Source organism: Primulina eburnea, chromosome 5, assembly GCF_022965805.1.
Source record: "Primulina eburnea isolate SZY01 chromosome 5, ASM2296580v1, whole genome shotgun sequence".
NCBI classification, from domain to species: domain Eukaryota; kingdom Viridiplantae; phylum Streptophyta; class Magnoliopsida; order Lamiales; family Gesneriaceae; genus Primulina; species Primulina eburnea.
The window spans coordinates 3,141,642-3,166,022 of NC_133105.1; the positions used below are offsets into that span (position 1 = coordinate 3,141,642).

Sequence of the window (24,381 nt, forward strand, 5' to 3'; positions counted from 1 at the left end):
ACGCCAGCATCCATCCACTTCAGACATTGATATACGATCGTTAATTTTTATGTCTACATTAGCCTACAAGTGTATTTGTATTTTAAAATAATCAAATAGATGGTATTTTTTCCGATTCTTCGTTTTTGATCATATCAAATACATATATTGATATCGAAATCGAGAGCTGAAAAAAGAAAAAGATAATACATAATTTTTTTGACAATAATTACATAAATTTGGATTGAACTTTATTTTGGACTGGATCATTTAAATGTATTAAAAATTCTGAAGTTCGGCCCAATAAAAAAATGAGATTCGTATGGGTCATGACTAAGGAGCCTGCTAAATCAGCCCAACGTTATTATAAATGGTCCATTCTGTGTCATATTTCCCTTCTTAAATTCGAGTTGGTTCCATTTACTGCCGGAAGCAGTGATCTCCTTACTCAGCACTAGTCCGGTACCCAGGTTCCACCATTTTTTTCTTGATTAAATCCATCTTATTTATGTTTTCACTATCCTTTTCTCTGATTCCTCGTGTCTCTTGAATTTATTGGCGTCTCTGTGAATACGGGTTAAGCTTTTTCTGATTAATAGTATCGAAGTGATGGGAAGAATTGCATGATCCCAATGTATCGTTACCCTAATTTGTATGGATATTGGGATTATCTATTCTTGATCCGTTCTTTTTTTATGTGATGTGTGTCTTAATGTATTTCTTTTTCAAAGATTATGTTTTGGTTTAATATTTTAATTCTCCATAAGTTCATTGTTGGATGCTGTTTGGTTTGTTGTGGTAGGTAGGGTGGGGAGTATGGGTGTTTGAACTTTTTTGGTGTTCGATTGTTTTCAGTTGTATATTTTAGTAGACTAGTAGTCTTTCTTAAATCTTTCTAGGTGTTATTCCAGTTGAAGAGGATGGCAGCTCAGCTATTCTACTCTCCTCCTTCTGGCGGTCTTGGCTCTGTCACTGCTACTCGTCACGATGCCAAACTTGGTACCATATTTGCCGATACTACTTTCCCTAATAGCCTTTCCCTACCCTCATTACAATGTAGTACCATGAAACTAAAAAACTCGGATTTGGTTTCCAAATTCTACATTCCATGCGCTCGTGGTGGTGGTGGTGATATTGGTGTTGGTCGTGGTGGTGGTGGTGGGAATGGTGGCAATAGTGACTGGAGTGGCGGTGGGAACTCGGATGAGTCCAAGTCTTCGTCGGATGCATTTGGACTTATTGGGGCTTTTATAAATGGATGGAGGTCGAGGGTTGCTTCTGACCCTCAATTCCCTTTCAAAGTTCTCATGGAAGAGTTGGTCGGTGTTAGTGCTTGTGTTCTTGGAGACATGGCGTCACGCCCCAATTTCGGGCTCAATGAACTTGATTTTGTCTTTTCGACGCTTGTTGTTGGTTCCATACTGAACTTTGTACTCATGTATCTCTTAGCCCCTACCATGTCTTCTTCAAGCCAAAATCTTCCAGGCATTTTCGCGAATTCTCCTGCAAGCCATATGTTCGAACCAGGAGCTTATAGTCTGTTGAGTAGGCTTGGCACTTTTGTTTACAAAGGAACGCTGTTTGCTGCTGTTGGTTTTGCTGCTGGGCTTTTCGGGACTGTTATTTCAAATGGATTGATTAGCATGAGGAAAAAGATGGATCCAAATTTCGAGACGCCAAACAAGCCTCCACCTACGGTTTTGAATGCCGCGACTTGGGCAATTCACATGGGTGTCAGCAGTAATTTCAGATACCAAACCTTGAATGGAATAGAGTTCTTGTTAGCCAAGGGACTTCCAACGTTCTTATTCAAGACCTCGGTTGTGGTTCTGAGGTGCTTGAACAATGTTCTTGGAGGAATGTCGTTCGTGATTCTGGCCAGGATAACTGGGTCACAAAGCGTTCATGAGGAAAAACCTGTTATTGTCGAGGATAGCTCAGTTGACAAGGAGAAGCTAGTAAACAAGGATGACGATTTGCAAACCAGTGAGTATACTTCCAAGTGATCTTGGTCGTACCGGACTCTCTCTACAGCTTGATAGAAATGAAAGTGACCGAACCTCTTCGAAGAGTCATACGTGTTCCCCCTTTGGTCCTCTTTTGTTGAGCTGGATCGAAATGTTAACGTTGTATTTGGGTTTAGTTTTCTTTGATAATGTATTTTTACGTGTTTGTGTTTTTAGTAATTGGGATCCTGGTGTTGAACTAGAGTTAGTTTGTTTTTGAATATGAAGTTCGGTGTATCCGTTTAATGATGTTGGGCTATGCTATGGACATCGACTTTTGGCAAAGTTATTACTGACTTTATTGGTTTGGAGTGCTCTTTCTTAATAAGAACTCTTTTTCATATATAAAAATTCGAATTTTAAAAGATAAATTTATTGCATATGAGGCTGACTGGCTGAGTTTATTAACTTATGTAAATAGTACTTTAATGTGTCAAATTTATTTTGTGTAGTATTGATATTTGAATTCGTAATTTGTACAATAAAAATCTTATAAAAAATATTTTATTTTTCCCCAAAAAAGTGGGTTGTTGTTTTTTTTTAAAAAAATCATACAATGAATGGATATATTATTTTTAAAAATATACAAGAAAGTCCAAAGTCACAAATATCTATTTTAGAGTTCCATGTTTAGCTTATTTTGAAAATTAAAACATATATTTATTTTATATTTTTTTATGAAAACACACTTGGAAGTTGGAACAAATTTCTTTCTTTTTTTTGAAACTAACTTGGATATATATTTTTTAAGTGTGAGACCGTTTCACGGATACTAATATGTGAGACGGGTCAGTCCTACCCATATTCACAATAAAAAGTAATATTTTTAGCATAAAAAATAATATTTTTTCATGGATGATCCAAATAAGAAATCTGTGTCACAAATTCAACCGGTGTGTAAAAAAAAAATCCAAAACTTGCAACAACTTTTAAGTTAAAAAAATATAATGCATAGTTTTGAAGAAATGCAAACGACAAAGCAGAAACGAGTAGTGAAACCGACGCAGGCAGGCCAGGTCGGTGCATTAATTTCTTCAAAGCCAAGCGTACTTGGTATACTTTTCTTGTAAACGTATTCCCTTCAAGATTTCTCTTTTCGATTATCCTCTTTCAAGGGCTGTGATCTGAAAGCTAGAAACTTTCCGAGTATATCAATCAGGATTTAACTATACGTCAAGTTTCCTAGTAAGCTTGTGTGTAAAAGTTTTACTTTAATTCTGTTTCTCTTTATTCTCTTGTATTGGAGTTTTATGTGTTTTTCATTTTCGATTCTTGCGATTGTTTTTCATTTTGTTGACTCAAGCTGTTGGTGTATGGTGGTTTATGCAAAATGGGTTTCATTTGGAATGGTGAATTAGTAGATGAAAAGGGCGAATTGTATTTAATTTTATGGTTTTTTTTTCAGTCTAGTTTTGGTAGTGTATTTGATGGATGGGATTTTTGGAAGAAACATTTCAAGAACTCTATTGAAATTCGGATGGACACGTCGGCCTTAACCAATTTGTTAAACTCTTCGAGTTGTTCAATCCCCTACACTCGACCCCTCCAATGTTCAAGTATTTCGACTTATTTTCAAAAATTTTAGATCTGATATTGCATGTACGCTAGCGAGAGCTTTAAACTTCCCCGACTTGAAATATTATTATGAGACTCCGGTCTTCTGTTTTCTAATATTTTATCTAATAAATAATTTTATGCATCTTGAACCTGGAAGAACCAATGGAACATGCTGCTTATGCTATAAACATCAATAAACCCAGAGAAATAGCTCATCACATTGAAAACTAATACAATTATGTAGACGTATTAAGTGTTTGGGAGGGAAAAGAAATGTAGGAAACTATAGTAGCTAGTGTTACTACATAGAAATCGAGAAATGTGGAGAAAAGGGAGCAATCAGATTTTTTAGGTCGTGGAAAGAAACAGGATTCATACGTATATATTCATCTTCTGTCTTTAGTGATCATGCCACCATTCACATATTTTCCATGATGCATTTTGAATGATTATGAGAAGATAGCATAATGAGTTTCACAGTTAGCTCTATATAACACATAGGATGCTGACATGATACGATCAAGTTAGAGAAGTTCTCTAAATATCTAGAGAACCACACAATTTCCTCCCTGTCAAGAACTGTCTGTGGTTGGGATAATTGGACTAAATATATTTGTTCAATACATTAACAACTACGAATCATCTTCCCCACTAAACCAACTTTTTTAGATAATTTTCATGGGTCCTTTGAAGGTGCTTTTCTTGGGAGGGAAAGATTCAAAATTGTATTATCCTAGGATGATGGACAAAAATTTGTACAATATGTAAAAAGACAAAGCCTTGAAACTCAACTATTTGAGTATTTTCTTAATACCTGACCAAATCTTAACAAACAGGAAGTACTTAGACGGTTTTGTTGTTCTATTACTTTTGTAAAATAGGTTGCCTAAACGGAATTTGGTGGCAAGGATCTCAATTATACAGAAATATATCGCCTTTGGAGGACCGCCCATGGAGCAAAGTAATTAACTCGAGTTTTTGTTTGTTCTTTTGTTCGATGATTTCATTTTAAACTTAGCCCGCAGCCTTTTCTTTGACACTTTAAATTCTTGGTAGCTCTCTTAAATTTTTTAGGTTTTTTCCTTTTTGCTGGGAAACAATTTTTTCTCAGCAATTAGTGTTGAATTTTGAAGCTTTATTGAATGCTGTGGCTCGCAATACATCATGGAATCATTTGAAAAGTTAACTGTAAATTGTATAATAAATTCTCAGAGTTGAGATTGTTGTTTACATCATCAAACATCAGCCACAGAAATGCGTGTCATCTGACTGTGGTATTAGAAAACAATTTAGCATTCAACTTTGTGGTTGCTGGGGAACACCACTTGAAAAGTTTTTATGTTTTAAACTAGTCAGCATCTTTTTTTAACTACAATTATAGTAAGGCGGGCGGGAATAAAAAAACAAAATAAGAGCCTTACAAGCCTCCTGATGCTACAATTGGCACTTCTTGGTGTTACAGATGCTTCCATTGAGGAGGGAGGGGGTAGAAATAGCCTTGAAGTAGTCACCTCAGTTTCTGATAAACGTCTTGATCTTTTGAGACCATCAGCTCGATTTTACTCCATGCTTAAAGGTAGTTATCTAAAGGTAGTTATCATTTTTTGCATACGCGGGACATTATTAAAGAGGTGGCTTTTGGAGCTTTTTCGACACCATTTCTTGTTGCCTGATCGAGCCATCATTTCTTGAGTCCTACTTCTTTCTTGGTCCAAGGAGAGCGATGTGCGGAATGTTGATACACCTTCTCATGCTAAACATTTGTTTACCCATAGCCACTAGCTCAAATAGTAGTAATAATAATAATAAAATTATCTACTTGTATATGCATACACACAATAGATTTCGGATATGTTATTTTTGGGGAACAGTATCTGAAATGAAGTATTTGTTTGCATGAGCAAATCATGTACTGAGCGCATACATATTGAACATAATATGTTTATAACAAAACCAACACACATAATGCTTTGGTACATATTTACAGGGAAAATGGCGGATGCTGCAGACAAAGTGAAGGGAAAATATACTTTGATTCGAGATGAAGATGACTCGCAACTTGGGATATATGAAAAACCCCTTCCTTGCTTTGGTTGTGGTGTTGGATGGTTCTCGTAAGTATTATCCTTGTATCATAAACGGCATGCTATTTTTTCCAAGCTTTCAGTGAATGACTCACAATACGTTTTTCAGTTTTCTTGTAGGTTTCTTGTGCCCACTGATGTGGTATTACGCAACGATCTTGTATTTCCGAAATTATTACCGCAGGGATCCCAGAGAACGAGCCGGACTTGCTGCTTCTGCCATTGCTGTGAGTATATTCCCTCTCATAATTTGTTTTTCTGATGCCGCAATGTGTAATTCAAGTTCAGAATCATCTTGGTCTCGTGTTTCTATTGCAGGCCATGGCATGCACCATCTTGTTGATAATCATAATCTTAGTTCTACTTCTCTAGTGATGTTCTTTATTCCTGAAAGTTTACGGGCATCAGTATAGAGTTGGACTTGCACAACAAAAATATAGATAAAGAAAATTCCTTACCGTTGAAATTGAAAGTTCTTCTGAAACTTACCACCAACTTGTTGATAAACATTATATTTTCTACTCGTCTCTTTCTGAACTATGGATGATGAAAAATGAAAATGTACTCACGAAATGCTCAATGAGAAATCATACAAACAGACACACACCCGTCTTTTTGGGAGAAATGATTCGGTTTTCCTCATTTCTTGTGCTGGATTTTGAAGACTTGATTTTGCTGTTAGGGAGTTGGAATTAAGGTTTTAATGGGCGAAATAATTAAAAGATATGAGTTTTAGGCATAGTTGTCAAAGGCGCGCCTGAGGCGCGAAGCTTCAGCGCCTTATGGGCAACCAGGCGACGGTGCATGGGTGGGCGAGCGCCTTTAGCGCCTTGAAGCCGCCTTTCTCCGGGCGATAGGCGTTCTAGGCGTTGCGCCTTTTTTTCAGAACCATGATCGCATCGCATAAGCAGGTTTCTCCTTTATTTTTTAATGATCCAAAGCCCAACTAAATAAGCCCATAACTAATTTCAGCCCACAAGTAATTTATTTTTAAAAAAAGCCTAGTTTTGCTTTGCATGTCGATACGTATTCTCATTTCTCCCTGCCGATTGAAGCTTCTGCCGCACACCATTCTCCCCTGCCATTTCTGCGCACACCATTCTCCCCTGCCTATTGAAGATTGAAGCTCCTGGACCTGTTTTTCTCTGCCACAGCCGCAGGCTTCTGTTTTCAGGGCAGATTCTTCATTCTTCTCTTTCAGGCTTTTGTTTTGCATTTATTTTAAAAAAATAGCCTAGTATGGCTTCTCATCCTCTCTATATTATCGCCTCGTGGCTAGGCGATCGCCTTTTGTCGCCTAGGCGTTCCGGCGCTAGGCAGTGGCTCGTCGCCTTGCCGTCGCCTAGCGCCTTGACAACTATGGTTTTAGGAAGAGACTACGTTTTGGAAAGAAGTTACTACGATGGAGTCCGATAAAAATAAGGGAGATAGAAGAGCCTTTTGAGTTTCCACGAGTAAGACAAGATATAAACTGTAAAAAAAATTAATCATGGAAATTCAAATCAATACTGCACTCGACAGTTACGAATTATTTGGATTGAAAATGTCACATCTTTTTACTTCATATCAACTGCGTAACACAACCAATTACTCGTCCCACTATCATCTGATCTACACACACAATCTGTGTACAAAATTCTAGTAAAACATAAAAATGATTAACAAAAACGAATCGAAGTAATATTTCCTCATTCCCAACCAGCCGCGACAAGCTCGGAGAAATTGCTGTAGACTCTTCAAATTTTGTCACAACTCGAGTTTGCTACTGCTACAGATGCAATAGCATACTGGGTTAAGTTCAAGATTGCATTTTAGGAGGCTGATGTTAGGTCCCTTAGCTGCTGGTGACCAGGCGTACATATTTGCCATCATAGGTAAACCTAGAACTTGAACTTATCTGCACAGCATTGAAGAAATTATAGTGTAACAAAAGGTATTTATCATTAGAATGTCACATGAGAATGTCACATGAGAGTAATTTTGAAGTATTAAACTTTCAACAGTAAAGGAACACAAACCAAAGGATTAACACACCTTCTGCTCAAGCATTTCAAAAACTTGGTTCTTGTCTTCCGCAAATCCAGATTCCTTGAGACATTTTAGAACAGATTTCCCAAGTTTTTTAAATTTCACTACACCATCTGATTCCTGCCACATTCAAGAAAGATGAAACCACCTCATCTCATGAATTATTCTCTTTTTTACATCAAATAATGAGCCAATAAAAGAAGCTTCATCAAAGAACAAAAATAACTTTTAAGCAGCTCCATTTTCCATATACGTAGCACTTCCTGGACCTCCTTATTTCCGGGTGCCACATAATGCTAAAGTTTGCATGGTTAGAACTAACCCACCCAAAACTACCATATTTCTGATTAATAATGTGGAAAACATGAATTATCCTAATAAGTTCATATTATTAATCGTTAGGAAAGATATAAGCTATACAATTTCACAAATGTGATACACTTGAAAATTTTGAGGGATAAAAGACCAGCGTAACATACTGATTTCAGAAACGAAGTAACCAGCTTTTTCCACTTTATTTTCTTCTCGAGGTTTTCCTTCTTTGAAGTTGAATCCAAAATTGCAATTCCCTTGGTCATACAATTTTTGGCTTTCTTCAAGCCTTTTGTTACCTCTGTTTCGGTTTGTTGTATTTGAATAACTTCACCATTACCATCTGTGGAGGTTTCACCACCAGTCTTCAGCTTAGCACCATCCCCTTTAGATTCCTCAAGTTTTCTTTTCTTGTCTGATTTCAATGAGTGGGTTTCCACTTCCAAATTATCATGAAGAGAAGTTACTTTAGATGAATTTTGGTCTCTTGATTCCCATAAACCATTGCTTTCAGGAACTTCATTTATCGCATTCTTTTGAGTCAAGTCCGTAGTTCCAACTGCATCTACGGGCTGCTGTTTTGATGCATGGAAACCTCTAGCTTTTGCTCTGTGTTTCTTTCCATCAGCATGAAGAAGCAAGGTTTGCTTGCTTGTAGTTTTGGTGTTACAGAGGCTGAAAAATTAATGAAGTTAAAATAAATGAATAATGCAAAAATGAAGAGAAGTTGAATGTGGGACCCAACATAAACTACCAACTGAAAAAAGAATGTCTCATTTAAAAACCTTGTCCCAACAGGGCCAACTAGCTATCAATTATAAAGAACAGTAGAAGTAACATGTATGGAAGATATCATGATATGTGAAACCTCTCACACGTAAACCAATGTCATCTAGCTTCATCAGTATTGAAGAAACATAATCAGAGGACTATCGTATCTACTTACGACCTACAGACTACTCACTGGGAACGGAAGTTCATAAAATACTTTTATTATAGAGCCTTAAGCGAAACAGGTTTTCCAAGGAGGAAGATAGTTGGAATATGCTAGTTCTGCATTTTCGATCACCCCATGCTTCACACCAACCCTCACGCATATGAGAAAATCACTTTTGATTACCAACTTCTTCAGTCATGGCATGATTCTTTCTACTCAACAAACAAACAGAAATTACACCATGAAGACCACTTGTTGAAGAGATATATACAAATTATCATACCTGCAGAACCATGGAGGTCGGTCTGATAATCCAACATTTACATCGATTTCTGGTTTCTGCTTGGAATCATTCTTGGATTTAGTATTAGTCGTTCCATTTGGAGCCTTTCCTTGACCCTTTGGACCATATTTTTCCTGCACCCGCATCATGTAAAACAAATAAAGATATAGCACATACAGCTCCGATTGCAGAAAACATGTAGCAACAAGATTACGAGTAACCCGTGCAAAGTAACCAAAACAGGGAATAAAATCCACAAAGTGAGATAACGTGAGCCGAATGTACCGATTCAGTAATGCACTGAGTGTGACCTTCAACTGTTTGCTGCCCAAACACTTTCCCACAGTCAATGCACGATAACTAATACAACCAGAAACAAACAACCGAGGGACACTTCAGATTTCTCCATAAAACCAGCTCAAACAAAAAAAAAATGAAAAACAAAAGGAAACGTTGGAACCTTGGAAGCAGAACACATTCTGAAGTGATTATGGAGCTTGGGTTTCTTAAGGTTGTCTCCACAATCCTCGCACTGAAACCACACCATTTCTCCTTCGCTCCGCAACCAACAGATGCCAGAGGTTTTTTATTAGGGTTTTTAACCCAGGCAACTGAAAAAATTCTTTGTTTGTTTGATCTGTAGTAACAACTGGGCCATGTCAAGCCCGTTTCTTCAAATCGTAATGGCCTTTATTTCCATTCAGGCCCAAACCCATGGCCCTTTATACTCACGTTCGTTTATTTTTAGAACTGATAAATATCAAAACAATTATCCAGTTAGATTGGGTTCGGCAAACGCACCGAGTCAACCTTTTATCCGACCCGACTAGAATTGAGTTGATGCCAACCCAACCGAGCCCAACCCATTAACTCCCTGTCATGTATGTACAATATTTGATGACAAAATTAAAATGTTCACTTACTGTGCTTAATAAATTAACTGAGAGCACTGATTTACGAAAAAAGGGCCAAAAGCAGGCTTCTTTATGATAGTGGAGCACTTGAATAAAAAGTTGGTGGGATTGGGATATGTTGCAAAGTCCACACAACATGCCAAACAGCAGATGGCTTTGGCTTTTCAGAGTAGCATACCCATATTTGTTTGTTAATCATGGATTAGCCTTATTGGCTAGAAATTGTGGGAATTCAAGCTATTTAATCTTTTATATTTTGATACATGATCGAGTGTTGCATGGGCTTTTGTATTTTTAAGCATTGTTCTAATGTATAGAGCATGTATTTTTTGCAAGTGATTATGATGCCATGAATAAAAGCAAAATCGGAAAATAAAATATTATAGATCAAAAAATTTTCTGACCTGGATTATATTTGTAACCGGCCCTTTGAACTCAAAGTGAGAATTGTGTCCCCACGATAATTTTAGGAGAGATGAAGTAAAAAAAAGTGTCCCTTTCACTTTTCTTTCGGGAAAGTTGATTGTCCAAAGGTGTGCGTTGGAGTTTGCGGTTGAAAAAGGGGTCATGGAGCAGCCAAGGCACCAATATGTTATATGATTTGAATTATATGGAGCTTATTAAAGATTTGATATCGAATTCAAATTTTCAGTAGTTTGCATGTAAAAGATTGTTTTGTATTAGCATGATTAAAGATTAAGGCAAAAACTTGTGTAAGAAGGTCTCATGGATCGTTGTTTGTGTGACAGATCTCTTATTTGGGTCATACATGAAAAAAATATTACTTTTTATGTTAAGAGTATTATTTTTTATTTGAAATATCGGTAGGGCTGACATATCTCACATATAAAAATTCGTGAAACCATCTCACAAAAGACCTACTCAAAGATTAATCATTCAAAATACAAATTAAACCACCTCAAAATTTTTTAAATCCGCTCGGTTTATTTGCATTTGCTTTTAAGGTGATGTAGCTCCTCCTCCTATACCGCTCATAACATCTGTAAAGCCAAGCATGGTAAAGCAATATAATCATTCAAAATATATATGTCAATTACTTGTCCTAATTTCATTTCACGCAAAAAGAAAGACATTAATCTTTGTTTTCTCGTTCATTTTTCGACTTTTAGTATGTACCCACTTGTGTAAAAACCAACCAAAAACACTTAGATTTAAGCTAAATTTCCATCTGCTTCAATACCAAATACCAAAAAATATTACATGCCATGGAAGCTGAAGGAGAGTCCTCGCAGCAGCTTTGGTCTCCACCCACCACCCTCCTCATCCACGTCCGCCGCCGCCATGGCCGAACATCTCCAATTCTTAATCCGGAGGCTCTAATCTTAGCCATCCCAATCCTTGTGTTACTCATCTTCTTCCTCGTACTCCCTCTAATTTTCTCATATGCTAACCACCAAATTCTCAAGCCCAGTTTGGTTCAAAAAGTCTGGGATTCTATTAACATATTTTTGGTGTTGATTGCTGTACTTTGCGGTGTTTTCGCCAAAAGAAACGATGATAATTCATCCTCACTCGATGCTGGTGGAGAAAAGAATTTAGATTCTGTTATGGATGTTTCAGATGACAATATAAGAAAATCAATTGCAAGTTCTGAATGGTTGGATTTTCCCGACAAGTCTGAGTATGATAAGATGACAAGCAGCAGGTCTTATCCGGATCTAAGACAAGAATCATTGTGGGGATGTGAGAGTAATAGGTTCAAGTGTTTCGATGATTTTGAGCTTAATTTTCACCGGCAGCCTGAAAAACTCTACCACCGTGAGAGGCGGAGTCAAAAGGTGGAGACGGATGCTGCTGCGGAGCCAGCTCCGCCTGTACGGAGGAGACGATCTGTTCATAGGGGCAGAAATGACGAAAAAAATGAAAACAAATCACCACCTCCTCCAGTAGCACAGTCTCTGCCACCGCTGCCGCCACCGGAACCAGAGTTTATTCCTCCTGTAGCTGAAAAGGCTGAAAGCATTCAAAAGGAAAAGGGTGGCGCCACGAAAGAAATTGCTACAGCCATAGCTTCACTCCAATATGGCACTCAGACGCAGAGAAAGAAGAAAGTGAAACCCAGAGATATTTACGAAAGCGCAACTGAGGATTCGCTTCCACCTTCCGCACCAGCCCCATCATCACCTCCGCCTCCATCTAAAGGTCTCCAAAGCCTGTTAAAGAAAAGCAGCAAAAGCAAACACGTGCATTCTGTTTCCACCACTGCCCAGCCACCTCCCCCGCCGCCTCCACCGCCCAACTCAATTTTCGCTAATATTTTCAAAACTGGAAGTAAAAGTATGCGATCTCAGCTTTCCTCAGCATCCTCTCAGCCGCCTCCACCACCCCCACCCCCACCTTACTCTATTTTGAACAATATATTCAGTTCAGGCAGTAAAAGTAAGCGATGCCAAATTCCGTCAGCATCCTCCCACCCCTTTCCTCCACCTCCCACGTCTTCAACACTAATTCCTTCATTTGAGAATCTAATAAGAAGCCGGAGATTCAAGAATTCTGACACCGCAACTCCAGCTCTTCCACCACCACCACCACCACCAGGAATCTGCCCTCTCTACACAGGAAAGCCCCCCAAACCGAACACTTCTTCTCACAACGAAACTGCCATAATCGTGCCACCCTCACCTCCACCGCCGCCGCCGCCACCACCACCGCCATTCAGAACGCCAGAAGTAAACTTTGTGCCAAAGAGAGATCTTGCGAGGAATCGAAGCACGAGAAGCTCCCAGAGAAACTCCCCGGAAGTTAAAAATGTCCATGTCAACACGATAGGATCCGATAGTGGACATTCAATCAGTCCTTCAGTTTCTTGCCCGAGTCCGGACGTGAACACTAAGGCTGACACTTTCATTTCCAGGCTCCGGGATGGTTGGAGGCTGGAGAAGTTGAATTCCATAAATGAAAGACAGAACTCGGTCTCCTCCACATCAAACCGACTATGATGCTGGTGGCAATTCATCGTCTTTTCTTCTTCCACCAAGCAAATTTAGAAATTTGGACACGTACGTTCTCAAACAGACGTGAATAAGTTTTAGAAACAATGGTGTTCGGGTTGTGGCTCTTTTGGTTTTCAAGAATTTAAATAATATTTGAGAAGAATGAACACACTCCAATCAAAATGGAAATTTCAAAAGGTTAATTATATCTTTCGAAGTCCCATTTTAAATTAATGTCATATTTCAAACCACGCAAAACATTATTTTTCTAATCAGAATATTTCCCTCAAATCCCGGCAACCCATATCACCCATAGCGTCAATTAGCATATTGACAGCAAGACATCTAGAAATTTTCTTTAAAGAGGATACTGTCGAAACTCGAACGTCCGATGCTGGATATCTCGCATAACGCCAATCCCTGGCAAGAAAGGGGCAACGCAAATTTTTTCCAAGAAGAAACTTCCCTTCGCGGTCTCGCTAGGCTCGTGGACAGTTAATAAATACCGATGTTCCGTACAACTTTCAACCACAAATGATTTGAATCGATCTTGAGTCCTCCTATATCTTATGATGGAAACTTTTATATAATAATGTTGTGCCATGTGTATCCATCGGCAACCTTATGCATGGCCAATGTCACTATCAAGATAGGCTTATTTTATCTGCAGTTTAAATCCAACATGTTAAGATCGCACTACTGATCGATGATATGTATATTGATAGGGATTAGCAGTCCAGCCTAGCTAAAGTTTATCCCGCGTAAACTTAAATTATGGGTCCGTTACATTATTAATGGTGCATTAGAGATTGGAAATCGATTACATTTTTGTGTTATTGGAAACAAATTCGAATTTGGAACCTTCACCGTCCACAAAATTGGATACAAATTAAATCCTTATCCACCCATATTGACTGACAGCCAAAGACAGTATTTAAAACAGACGCTTCAGGCAAAACAGCAGCCGGAGCCGAGTTTTCTTTCTCTGAGAAGTGAAAACGCAGCAGCAGGCAAAACAAACTCCAGCCTAATATAATGTATTAATTACTTTTGCAAATGAATCATGAGCCCACTCAAATATAACTTGATTTGTATTATTTAATATCTTAAAAATATATTTTTATCAAACGAACACACGAACTCAAATTGTTGTTTTAAATGGCTCGATATTTAAGCTTATGAAGGAAAATATAACAAGTGATATTTGACTAAATTTCATCGCACTCGTGCAATGAAGAAACCAAGCGGAGGTTCCTCACTTTTCTACCGACATTAAACACATATCGAATAACATTCCTGCACGTAGGACTTTGATTCAAGATAAATGGACGTTTTCGACATGTCTGAATCAGTCACTAACTAAGCATAAGTTTGGATAACTTACTGTCAATGATAGGAAAACACACCTAAACTCAACTATTTGGATAGAATGAGAAGGCACGCTAGAGTAGCTAGATCCGAAGTAAACGAGACTGACTACCAGTGAACTAAAACAAAAACACGAGATCAAGATTCAAGACTAACTACATGGCTAGCTATTTCCACGCAAGATATGATGAAAAGGAAGGCAAACCATGCTTGCCCTAGCGTTACTAAGGGCGTGGTCTCTTGTTGCTGCACGACGGGCATTTGTACTGCTTGATGTGCTCGGCCTTGGCAGGAGTGATCTTGACACACTTGCCATGGAACCATCTCTCACAGAGATCACATAAGATCCAAAACTGGTCTGAGGAATAGTTTTCGCCACATGCTCCACATAAGGTTTCACCATGCTCATCATCCTCCTCTTCATCAAATCCCTCATCCTCATCCTTAACTTGGACTTTGGAGACCTTGCCCTGAGATTCAGAAAAAGGAATGAACAAATAAAGTTTCACGAGTAACTAACTACATGAAGTTGAAGAAAGTATTAGAAGGATAAAGCTTATTGATTATCGAGCAATATATTAAATGTTAGATATGTAAATTACATGCCCTTGTAACATATGACAAAAATGAAGTACAAGATGCGAAGAGATTCAAATGAGACATGCCACAAAAAGTCCATCAATTCTTTGTAATCATTTTGGCATGATACCCAAATTCAATATCAACAGCAACCAGCGGAACATCATGATAGATCAAATAATGGAGCATAATAAAAAATTCACATAGGAGCAACTTATATGAGAAGTTCACAACAACTTGGATGTTTAAACATAAAGGTAGCTTTCGACACACTCAGGCAAATACAGATAATTGATGAAAGCAAAAGTGAAATAATAACAACAAAAACAACAATATTGTGGAGCATACTATGGCACAAAAGGCACTGACTATTAGCACGGATATGGAGTAACAGTATTCCCTCCCTTCATTTTTGCAAACTGTTGTAAATTTGGGTCTTTTGTTAGTATACCTAATGGAATCTTTCTAACTTTTTTTAAAATAATAAGTTCAAAATTAAAAAGTAGGGCTCTCACATCGATAATAAGCGTTCTGAATCCCGTAGAGTTTCATTTTGGAAAGTGGGGCAAAGTAAATGAACCAATCGAATTCCATCCTCTACTTGTAACCAAAACTTGAAACAAATTAAAATTGTAATTGGTATCCATATTGAGACATTATCTTGCATGTCAATGAAAAATAGGTTGGCTAGCTTATTCCATTATTCACCAATGCAGCACAGCTTATCTAGTGATTGGTCTTGATTAAACTCATAAGAACTCGGATAACAAGTATTGAGAAGCTAGGACACAAAATATATGAGCATTGACATCATTTTGAGAAAGCAGAAATTCCTTTTACCGCTTTGGAGTTTGACTTGGATTTACTGCCACTAAGGTTTGAAACGAACGATTTGTCCTTCTCTTGCTTCTTTGCAGCTCCTGCCACATCTTCAAATATAGTTGGGAGATCATTTATCAGATAGAACAGGCGTTTCCTGTAACCCGATACAAAACAACAATATCAAAGTAAAGAAACAAAAATAAATTTCACTTCTTTCATAATCACAAATTTTAAAAAAAATCGCTTCTTTTATAATTCACAATTTTAAGATCCATCACCTCCCGGTAATGCCAAATGATAAGAGTTCTGAGAGGGAAATATTGTATTAATAACATAAAATAGACTACTGCTACGACAGAAATCTTGGAAGCAGCAAACCAAAGTGTCCCTGAGTGACACAATTTCAGCTAAAGCATTTAACAATGGTCAGTCACACGAAAGATCTACTGTCGCATAAATGGCTCTTAAACTTTAGTCAGGAACTGTAACAGGATACAAACTTTTGGTAAAACAAGCAATTCCCTAGGAAACCTGACCTAGAAAAACGAGGTAGAAAAATGAAAAACGAGCAGGATATTAGTTGCCAAAACATTTATTGATAGTATCACCCAAAGTAAATTTTTGGGAAAGCAGAAATCAGAGTGAAAAAAAATGTGTAGTAAAAAGAGAGAATGTTTAAATTATGACAAACTCGTGGCATTGTGATCGTAATGGCTAAGAAATATTTATATGCAAAAGTAAATCCAAAAAATGGTTCAGGAGAAGCAACTGAGCAAAATAAAGTGACCGAGTTTCTTGGCTAATAGACATTCCACGAGCTAAACAAAACCAAATAATACAAAACAATTTAATGATCTTCCACAAAGTTCAGCACTCAAAGGAACCACACCTGTCAGCTTTATCAAATCCAAATCTCGCACCAAAATAGAAGGCAACAGAAAGTAGCCATGCATCACTGTGAACAGCAACAAGGGCCAACCAATCTTTCTCTTGCATCCCATCTCGGGCAAAGTTAATACCTAAAGCAGGCTCCGGGAGCTCGGGTGGAACCTCCTCAGCAGGTAAATTAACTTCCCACTGCCCATTAGGAAATCCATAAAGGCAAAGGTTTTCCTTTTCTGAAAATTTTCATGTTTATAGCAGGAGTATGACAAGATATTAAAATAAAACACTTTAGGATAAGCATTTTTCATCGAAATATTTATGTAACATATAAATACCCTCCTCTATTGAAAAAAAGATAAGCCTTCAGCAGGCTAAATCTGTAACCAAAACACGGAAGGGAGGGGAATAAACTGAGCCTTAAGCATACATTGAAATAATGGTACTTACCTGAATAGGAAGTGTGTTTATATTTTAATCACATGAAAACAACTATAAATTTTAAATGGTTGAATAAAACAAATGTATCAAAATCTGTAGTTCACATATACGAGTGAAATTTGGTAAACTGTATTCCTGTATTGCCTAGAGATCGAATATGAAACTTGGTTCCTTCTGTTTTACTAAGGATTGAAGATTCAAATATCTTCAAGTAAAGTGAAAGCAACAGATAAAGGTATGCAAAGTAGTAATATGAGTGTTTTCTTAGCAGGCATGCTACAATGATATATATGGATGCTCGGAGAAATACTACTAGCATCCTATGACCAAATCCAAGACTCAAGTACACGTGCACGCAGAAAAATCGATACAACTTATATGAACCATTGTGATTGACTTCACAATAAATCATGCACTATGAGAAAGAACAGGAAAGAAAATCCTATAACACTTAGTGAACACAAAGAAAACTGAAAATAGAAATTTAACTAGACAAATAAGACCCCGAACAAATTCTAAGCGATTTCAGAAAAATATAATGCGCAGATTAATCACAACATTAAGAAAGTTGATAAATGAAAAACCACTCACCGGGATCGCACTGCTTATGGAATTCTTCAAAGTCTGGAAAAACAAAAAACAAATGGGGGAAAAAACAATGTATCAGATGCACACAAAATCGGACAAGAGGAGACCGCAAAGCCAGGCAAAAATACAAGCAATAGGAAAATCACCCGTACTACACGAGCTGCGTGATTCAATTAAACGTATCGAGAAATTTCTCACACACTCAAAATTTAAACACGAAATCAAGGAGTTTACCAGTGGTGAGAGCTTTAATCAAGGCATTACGCCTTCCCTTTAGATCATTGAAAACTTCTTCCACCGTTCGCAGATCATTGAGAGCGCTTCCGTCCATGCTTTTGCTCCGCCGTACACACACAAACACGCCCGGATGCGTGTTTTATCCGGCAATGTTTTTCAAATAAGTTTACGATGACCACGGCGAGGGAGGATTAAAAAGGGGGAAAATTAGGGGCATCTTCGGAATACTGTAATTTTGGAAAAATTATAATTTTCTCCGATGACTTGTATTTCTTGTTAAAAATTAATGAAAAAAACTCATGTGAGATTGTTTTATGAGTTGTGTTTTATGAGACAGATATTTTATTTAGGTAATCTATAAAAAAATATTACTTTTTATACTTAGAGTATTACTTTTTATTTTGAACATCGACAAAGTTGACTCATCTCATAAATAAAAATAAAAATTTGTGAGACCGTCTCACAAGAGACCTATTCATAAATCATAATGAATTTATATTTTAGTTTTATAATTTTAATATTTTATCATATTATGATCATTTTAATTATTTAATTTATATATATATGTATCATTTAGTTGTATATATTTTTATTTTTGATTTTTTTTAAAAATACGATAGGCTCTTATAATAAAAATAAACAAAAAATTATGAAAATGAAAATTCATTATAATAAGATTAAAAAAAATGACAAAACACATTTAAAAGAAAGCAAAATTATTGTTAATAATACTAAAACAAAAAAAAAATAAAATTATGAGTCATAAAAGTTACTTTTTCTCTGTAATTTTGATATGTGTATGTGGGTTATATATATTATGTGTATGTTTTACGGCAAAATTTTGTTTAAGACAGTCGGGTCGTATTTTATAATACGAATATTTTATTTGGGTCATCCATGAAAAAAATATTACTTTTTATTGTGAATATAAGTAAGATTAATTCATCTCACAGATAAATATTCGTGAGACCGACTACAAACCGCACTTCCAGAAAATATCGTACTCTTTCGTATCAATATGCAAATTCTTAGTTCTGATAATACACATGATACGTTACATAATCATTATAATTTATTCTATTTATATAATAGTCATTTATTTGATTGAAAATAAACGCTTCTATTATTTTATAAGTAAGTTTTTTGAGATATAATCTCACGGATATTTATTCGCTTTGAACATTTATTCGCTTTGAACTGCATCAATCATGCTCGTTCATATTTTCAACATAAAAAAAAATGATATAAAAAATAATAATTTTTCGTGGATAACTCAAATAAACCAAAAATTATTTTTGTTAATGATACAACTCACATATTTAAATTTTTACACCAGAACAATTTAGATGATTGTAAAACATAAACATCCACAGGAATATGGAGACGATTCCCAAACTACTAAACGTTGTTATATAATCTTGCGTAGGCGAAGAGAATGTTTTGAGCTAAAATGGGGACACACTCAGGAACTTGTCCCAGGAACTCCAATTGCTTTTATGATGTTTTTAAGAAAAAACAAGACAAAATTGAAGATGAGCGATAACACCACACAGATGAAATGAGACAAGAAATGATGGTATGCAAGTAAAACGATGATAAAGATTATGCAACATTGGCTCTTTCATTACAAACAGAACCATGTCGACAGTTGCATAGCAAGCATTATCACAATAGAGAAACAATCTAGGAGAATAATAAATGTATGTTTCAAATTTAATGAGTAAATTTTTGATAGTTACTTCATTATTGGCGGTCGATCAGTTTGATAGATATGATGCGTTGGTATCATGCTATGTACCTAAAGCGTCTAACGACCTCTGCCTCTTCTGAACATCATGCATCCAATGAAAAACACTGGCAAACACGGTATTGGACAATCACAGATAGCTCTTGGTCACTGCAAAATCCACACAAAGGGCGTAACTGCTGAATCCGGCTGTCACCCTTAAGTGGCAGCAGATCAATGAGCATCCAAATCTGACACAAGTGCATAATGATGTATCAACTTGGACTGGGACATAGAGTAGCTATTAGTTTGAAGAAACAAGTTTCTGATGACTCTCACAATATAAATAGATGGCAAAAAACGAAAAAGAAAAGGAAAAAAATCCCACTGATCTACTTGAGCAAAATCAGTACACCTAGCCTCCCAAGTCTTGGTAGAAATATCGAACTCCCGCAGGGTATGGACAGATGAAGTCTTTTGGTAGATAGCAGAGACAAATATACATAACGCGAGTTAGTTTACAAGAGCAGAGAACTAAAGGAACGGGAAACAAATGGCAAACATCAGTGTCACTTTCTTAACCTCCACCCCCAAACCACCAGAAAGGTAAAACAGGAGGAGGTAAGTTTTAATTAATCAATCAATAGTTATAATAATAGATACCGGAAGATGCAACCCTTTGCATTAATTTGGCGCAAAATAAATTTGAAACATACCACTTTCAGAGGAGCCGTCAATCTTCTTATCTGGGACGCTCTTTTCAAAGAACTCCTGAATTGTTCTCCAATACCGGTCACCACCAGACAACCATGTATCCATATGCATTCCCGTAGGAAACTCCACAAATAAACACTGTTGATTGCGTGCAGCGGCCTTAGCATATAACAGTTGCATGTGCAACGGGGGTACCATTTCATCTCGTAGTCCAGAGAGAAAAAGGATTGGTTGTCTGATCTGCAGTTCAAAGCATCAAACTTTAAACGACAGACATGTATATGGAAGATAATAAATGACAAGAAGAATGTTACAAAAATCCTTTCAGCACATATGAGAACATGGTAGAAACAAGAAACCACAATGGAACAGTTTGAATCGGATGACAACAGTGGCGGCTTTAAAACTAAAACAATTCTGTCGGTATATATGAGAACATTGCAGAAACAAAAAAAGCCAGATAGGACACTTTCAATCAGATGACAAAAGTGGCTTTAAAATCAAAACAATAAAATTGCCTTTGAAAAAGGATTTAAAGAACAGATGCAAATTCTGGATTGCAGGCAAACTTCAATTCACGAACCTGATATTCGGATACCAGTACTAACTCCATTATTTCAAGAATAGATCATGCTTTTGATTTTTACGTATGAACTTGAGTCCAACTGAAGTCAGCTTTCCTTTGACCATTCAACTTTACTAAAATTTAAGCCTTACACTTTAGCTCATGGTCGGCTCTCTTTAAACTCAGCTGGATAGACTTGAAAACTAAAGTAAAGCTAGTGAAATTGAAGCCAAGTTGATAATTGATAGTCATTACGTCAAGAGCCACAAAAAAGGATACTAAACAGCGTATACATCTAAAGTAAGCCTCACCTCGTTTACGACATCAATGGTACTCCATGGAGAACGAACAAGAAAATTCAAAACCCCGGGACCTTTTGAGCTACTTTTTCCAATAAACCACTTCAGAAAGGGCAGTAGAACTCCGGCCATGTCCAGGATAGATGTGAATGTGTTTTCCAATATTAGTGCAGCCACCTGAAACAATGAAGGCACCAGTTGCTCCATGAGTCAAAGTCAGAACACCCCAACACATTTCTAGTAACCAGAATAGATTTACTTCTAGATTTATGAGGAGCAGAACAAGTATTTTATTTCTAGATTTACGAGGAGAAGAACAAGTACAAAAGAAATCCCAGGCCATAAACTGCAAAATAGTAAAAATGACAGATTAAGAATACTGAAGACTGAAAGAATACCATTAGGCCACAAAACGAAAAGGAAATTATTTGAGATCACACCTGAAAGTATAACATTATTCTAATAACATCTTTGAACAATTCTTAAAAATAAATAGCAAATAAATAAATATCTACTTGATCGATCAACAATATGAAATGATGCATCTGTTGGACCAAAAATCTTTTTTTGCAGAATCAGAGAGTAACAAATATAGTATATAAATGAGCAGAAAAGAAACAAAAATTCAAAGTCAAAACTAAATGAAAGGAGGATGTTACAACATTGTTTTCTTCTCCAGCCTAAGGTACCAGTTCCAGGTAGAAAATTATTACATTTTCGGCTTTATTATAGAAGAAAAAAAGATCATAACTGTGAAAACAACAGGAAAAAAATCTCTTCCATGGAGATACAACTGAAAACTATAAGACCTGTCAAAATCACAGTTTACAATTTAAACCAGTAAATATGATGTGACTGACTGGACATAGTCACTTAAACCACAATTAACACATAGAAATTTGCAACCGTGATGTGAATATGAACAGTAATCCCATCCAAGACATGAAAAGGTATAAGTTATTCTTTAAAATTCACAAGCATGATTATCATATTCAACAATGGCCATAGTCTACCAAGTATTTAGTCACCTTGATCAAGATGCACAAAACTAGAAAATTAAATCTAGAAACCATATCCAGACACAAGGGGGATCGGAAATAACTGAAAATGGAAAGTAAGCAAATAAAAGGAAAAGTACGGTTTCACACCCCGAAGAGGTCTTTAAGGGGAGACAGGTCACGAGGACATTACCTTGTCTGGATTGTTTTTGGTAAGCACTGATCCAACAGCTCCCCCGAGTGACCTCCCAAAGACTACAATTCTGTACGTGTCAATATCTGTCCTCTGACTCAGATGATCCAGTGCAGCCTACTCCACATGATTATGGGAAAGATTACAATTGACATGCCTAATTACCAAAGGCTACCACTCCTCCCCACATTAGAGGAACATCGAAAAAGAACAAGCAAAACTTGAAGATTGCAGGGACGGAACTGGAACGTTTCATTAAGTGAAATACAATAACCGGAAGCAATACCTGGGCATCCATTGAAATACCATGTTGTGAAGGGAATCCGTCACTAGCACCATAACTGAGAACCACAAAGTTAGAGCAATGTAAATGTCAGTCTAAAACATAGCATACATGTCCAAATACACCCATTAATGAAAAAAAGACAACCAATCACTGACCCTCTATAGGAAAGCATGAAGACATTACATTGGAGTCTTTGCAACATAATTTGAACCATTTCAAGACGGTGAGCAATGTCTGCGAGTAAATCATCAAGGCCCAGAGAAGAATATTTTTAAAATCTTTTTGTCTACAAAAATGTGCTCGAACAAAAAGAAACATTTTCAAAGCATAAAAAATGTGAAAAATACTACATCAATGTTTATTTCTAACACCTAACTGAAAAAAGGATACTTCCAGCATTTTCTTGGAAGAAGAGAATCGTTGGTCCTGCAACCACAGGGACAAAAAGTTGCACATTTAGTACGCACATCAAAGACTATACAACTGTAACTGCAGCTGCTGTTTCCTACTTACTTTCTTCTTACTACTCTCTCCGCTACAAGTACATTTGCATCATGACACACTTCCTTCTTCTATGTAACAGTTGAATTGACAGCGGAAAAAAAATTTCCACGAAAAAACTCTGACAAAATAGTGAGACCTTCACGGTGGAATGACTCCTTGTACCAAATATTGCATTTCGTGGTTATGTGAGCAATCAGCAAAGAATCATACGTAAAGAAACTTTAATCTATTTCCAGAACGTGTATTAAAAACTTCAACTCATAGCATTCAGCTCACAAGTAGATACTAATAGCAATAAGCTAAACTCAACAATACAATATAATAGCTTTCGCTCTATTCCATAAAAGCACTTCCATGAATCAGTTTCTCCTTCATTCTAATCTCATCTCACCACAAAAAACATCCACTATCCCAAAGTAAATGAACAGTAAACCCTAACCCAACAAACCACTCTCAAGAATTTTGCCTCAAACGGATCGCAATCAAACCTATTTCTTCATCCCCGAGCAACAAAGCCCTAAACATCCCGCGACTGATTTTCTTCAATCAATTGGATACGAAGCCATGACATCATACATGCAACCGCGTCAATAGAAACCCTTTAACAAAATAAAATACAGAAATAACAAATACATACGAAAAGAAACCTACCTCTGCAATCGGGTAAGAGCTTGATAAACCAGGAATGGAGGCGGACGCCATCGGAAGAGGTGAGCCAAACGTCCTCATAAAATAGGCGTAGGCGTGCGGGGGTGATGGGGTAAGATTTAGTGAGCCCAGGCACCACCGGCACGTAGACTAGCTTTTCCTGAAACGCCACCAATAATGCCATTCCCGCCACAACTATTCCGCCCACCCCGTAGAGCAAAGCGTTCACGTATGAGACCATGATCGATGCCCTTCCAGCTCTTCGTCCCTCACGCACTGCTTTCGCAGTTCAAACAAGTGTTTAAGCTGTCGCGGTGTGTATCGCTCGTAAATTCTGATATTTGACTCGAATAACGAAGGGATGGCAGAGTCGGAGAACGTTGAGGGACGGAGACTTTGACTCTCCTTTTCCTTTTCAGTTCAGTCACGATGATGAGCTGAGATTAAAACGACGACATCGATTTTCTTAAAAACTTT

General features: G+C 37.1%; 6 protein-coding genes across 15 annotated transcripts; 3 read left to right on the forward strand and 3 right to left on the reverse strand.

The window, feature by feature from the left end:
• The first annotated feature begins 338 nt into the window (after positions 1-338).
• On the forward strand, positions 339-2,296 carry LOC140832331 (protein RETICULATA-RELATED 3, chloroplastic-like). 4 transcript variants are annotated; one of them, XM_073196284.1, is made up of 2 exons: positions 339-449; positions 879-2,296. In XM_073196284.1, the coding sequence occupies exon 2, from the start codon at positions 900-902 to the stop codon at positions 1,983-1,985; it is 1,086 nt and encodes a 361-aa protein (XP_073052385.1). In that variant the 5' UTR covers positions 339-449; positions 879-899; the 3' UTR covers positions 1,986-2,296. The 4 variants fall into 4 exon arrangements, with proteins under 4 accessions (XP_073052385.1, XP_073052386.1, XP_073052388.1 ...); XM_073196285.1 differs by having other exon boundaries at positions 361-449; positions 891-2,296; XM_073196287.1 differs by having other exon boundaries at positions 390-441.
• A 651-nt stretch (positions 2,297-2,947) lies between these two features.
• LOC140832333 (uncharacterized) lies at positions 2,948-6,254 on the forward strand. Of its 4 annotated transcripts, none has more exons than XM_073196290.1 (6): positions 2,948-3,001; positions 4,424-4,503; positions 5,005-5,118; positions 5,530-5,656; positions 5,736-5,853; positions 5,945-6,254. In XM_073196290.1, the coding sequence occupies exons 2-6, from the start codon at positions 4,494-4,496 to the stop codon at positions 5,996-5,998; spliced, it is 423 nt and encodes a 140-aa protein (XP_073052391.1). In that variant the 5' UTR covers positions 2,948-3,001; positions 4,424-4,493; the 3' UTR covers positions 5,999-6,254. The 4 variants fall into 4 exon arrangements, with proteins under 4 accessions (XP_073052391.1, XP_073052393.1, XP_073052390.1 ...); XM_073196292.1 differs by having other exon boundaries at positions 2,966-3,038; XM_073196289.1 differs by lacking the exon at positions 2,948-3,001 and adding an exon at positions 3,035-3,170.
• An 880-nt stretch (positions 6,255-7,134) lies between these two features.
• Positions 7,135-9,811, reverse strand: LOC140832334 (uncharacterized). Of its 2 annotated transcripts, XR_012118106.1 has the most exons (7): positions 9,647-9,811; positions 9,472-9,546; positions 9,187-9,320; positions 8,134-8,641; positions 7,661-7,774; positions 7,399-7,523; positions 7,135-7,358 (listed from the first exon to the last, which is right to left on the reverse strand). XR_012118106.1 is itself a non-coding variant. In XM_073196293.1 (6 exons), exons 1-6 carry the CDS (start codon positions 9,731-9,733, stop codon positions 7,461-7,463), a joined length of 981 nt encoding a protein of 326 aa, XP_073052394.1. In that variant the 5' UTR covers positions 9,734-9,811; the 3' UTR covers positions 7,135-7,460. The 2 variants fall into 2 exon arrangements, 1 of the variants encoding a protein (XP_073052394.1); XM_073196293.1 differs by having other exon boundaries at positions 7,135-7,523.
• A 1,317-nt stretch (positions 9,812-11,128) lies between these two features.
• On the forward strand, positions 11,129-13,877 carry LOC140832335 (uncharacterized). Its single transcript, XM_073196294.1, has one exon. The coding sequence runs from the start codon at positions 11,327-11,329 to the stop codon at positions 13,058-13,060; it is 1,734 nt and encodes a 577-aa protein (XP_073052395.1). The 5' UTR covers positions 11,129-11,326; the 3' UTR covers positions 13,061-13,877.
• Positions 13,878-14,335: 458 nt separating this feature from the next.
• LOC140832337 (PHD finger protein ALFIN-LIKE 4-like) lies at positions 14,336-18,157 on the reverse strand. The gene is made up of 5 exons (XM_073196298.1): positions 17,969-18,157; positions 17,738-17,770; positions 16,713-16,941; positions 15,842-15,977; positions 14,336-14,892 (listed from the first exon to the last, which is right to left on the reverse strand). The coding sequence occupies exons 1-5, from the start codon at positions 18,063-18,065 to the stop codon at positions 14,647-14,649; spliced, it is 741 nt and encodes a 246-aa protein (XP_073052399.1). The 5' UTR covers positions 18,066-18,157; the 3' UTR covers positions 14,336-14,646.
• A 1,410-nt stretch (positions 18,158-19,567) lies between these two features.
• On the reverse strand, positions 19,568-24,349 carry LOC140832336 (alpha/beta hydrolase domain-containing protein WAV2-like). Of its 3 annotated transcripts, none has more exons than XM_073196295.1 (8): positions 23,908-24,348; positions 23,143-23,178; positions 22,908-22,986; positions 22,753-22,807; positions 22,467-22,583; positions 21,288-21,452; positions 20,414-20,651; positions 19,568-19,868 (listed from the first exon to the last, which is right to left on the reverse strand). In XM_073196295.1, the coding sequence occupies exons 1-8, from the start codon at positions 24,143-24,145 to the stop codon at positions 19,849-19,851; spliced, it is 948 nt and encodes a 315-aa protein (XP_073052396.1). In that variant the 5' UTR covers positions 24,146-24,348; the 3' UTR covers positions 19,568-19,848. The 3 variants fall into 3 exon arrangements, with proteins under 3 accessions (XP_073052396.1, XP_073052397.1, XP_073052398.1); XM_073196296.1 differs by having other exon boundaries at positions 19,568-19,948; positions 23,908-24,347; XM_073196297.1 differs by lacking the exon at positions 23,143-23,178 and having other exon boundaries at positions 23,908-24,349.
• Positions 24,350-24,381: the final 32 nt, after the last annotated feature.

Bases quoted from the DNA above. Each gene is read 5' to 3' on its own strand.
- LOC140832337 (XM_073196298.1), bottom strand. From the start codon at position 18,065: ATGGACGGAAGCGCTCTCAATGATCTGCGAACGGTGGAAGAAGTTTTC. The intron at 16,942-17,737 runs GTGAGTGGTTTT...GAAAATTTTCAG, and splicing joins CCATAAGCAGTGCGATCCCG to AAAAGGAAAACCTTTGCCTT. The intron at 14,893-15,841 runs GTAAAAGGAATT...TCTGAATCTCAG, and splicing joins CCAAGTCAAACTCCAAAGCG to GGCAAGGTCTCCAAAGTCCA.
- LOC140832333 (XM_073196288.1), top strand. The intron at 5,657-5,735 runs GTAAGTATTATC...TACGTTTTTCAG, and splicing joins TGTGGTGTTGGATGGTTCTC to TTTTCTTGTAGGTTTCTTGT. The intron at 5,854-5,944 runs GTGAGTATATTC...TTTCTATTGCAG, and splicing joins TTGCTGCTTCTGCCATTGCT to GCCATGGCATGCACCATCTT.
- LOC140832335 (XM_073196294.1), top strand. From the start codon at position 11,327: ATGGAAGCTGAAGGAGAGTCCTCGCAGCAGCTTTGGTCTCCACCCACC.
- LOC140832336 (XM_073196295.1), bottom strand. From the start codon at position 24,145: ATGGTCTCATACGTGAACGCTTTGCTCTACGGGGTGGGCGGAATAGTT. The intron at 22,808-22,907 runs GTCAGTGATTGG...TGTGGTTCTCAG, and splicing joins TTCATGCTTTCCTATAGAGG to TTATGGTGCTAGTGACGGAT. The intron at 21,453-22,466 runs GTAATGTCCTCG...TCATTGTTTCAG, and splicing joins CCAAAAACAATCCAGACAAG to GTGGCTGCACTAATATTGGA.
- LOC140832334 (XM_073196293.1), bottom strand. From the start codon at position 9,733: ATGGTGTGGTTTCAGTGCGAGGATTGTGGAGACAACCTTAAGAAACCC. The intron at 9,547-9,646 runs GTTCCAACGTTT...TGGTTGTATTAG, and splicing joins GAATGTGTTCTGCTTCCAAG to TTATCGTGCATTGACTGTGG. The intron at 8,642-9,186 runs GTATGATAATTT...TTAATTTTTCAG, and splicing joins CGACCTCCATGGTTCTGCAG to CCTCTGTAACACCAAAACTA.
- LOC140832331 (XM_073196284.1), top strand. From the start codon at position 900: ATGGCAGCTCAGCTATTCTACTCTCCTCCTTCTGGCGGTCTTGGCTCT.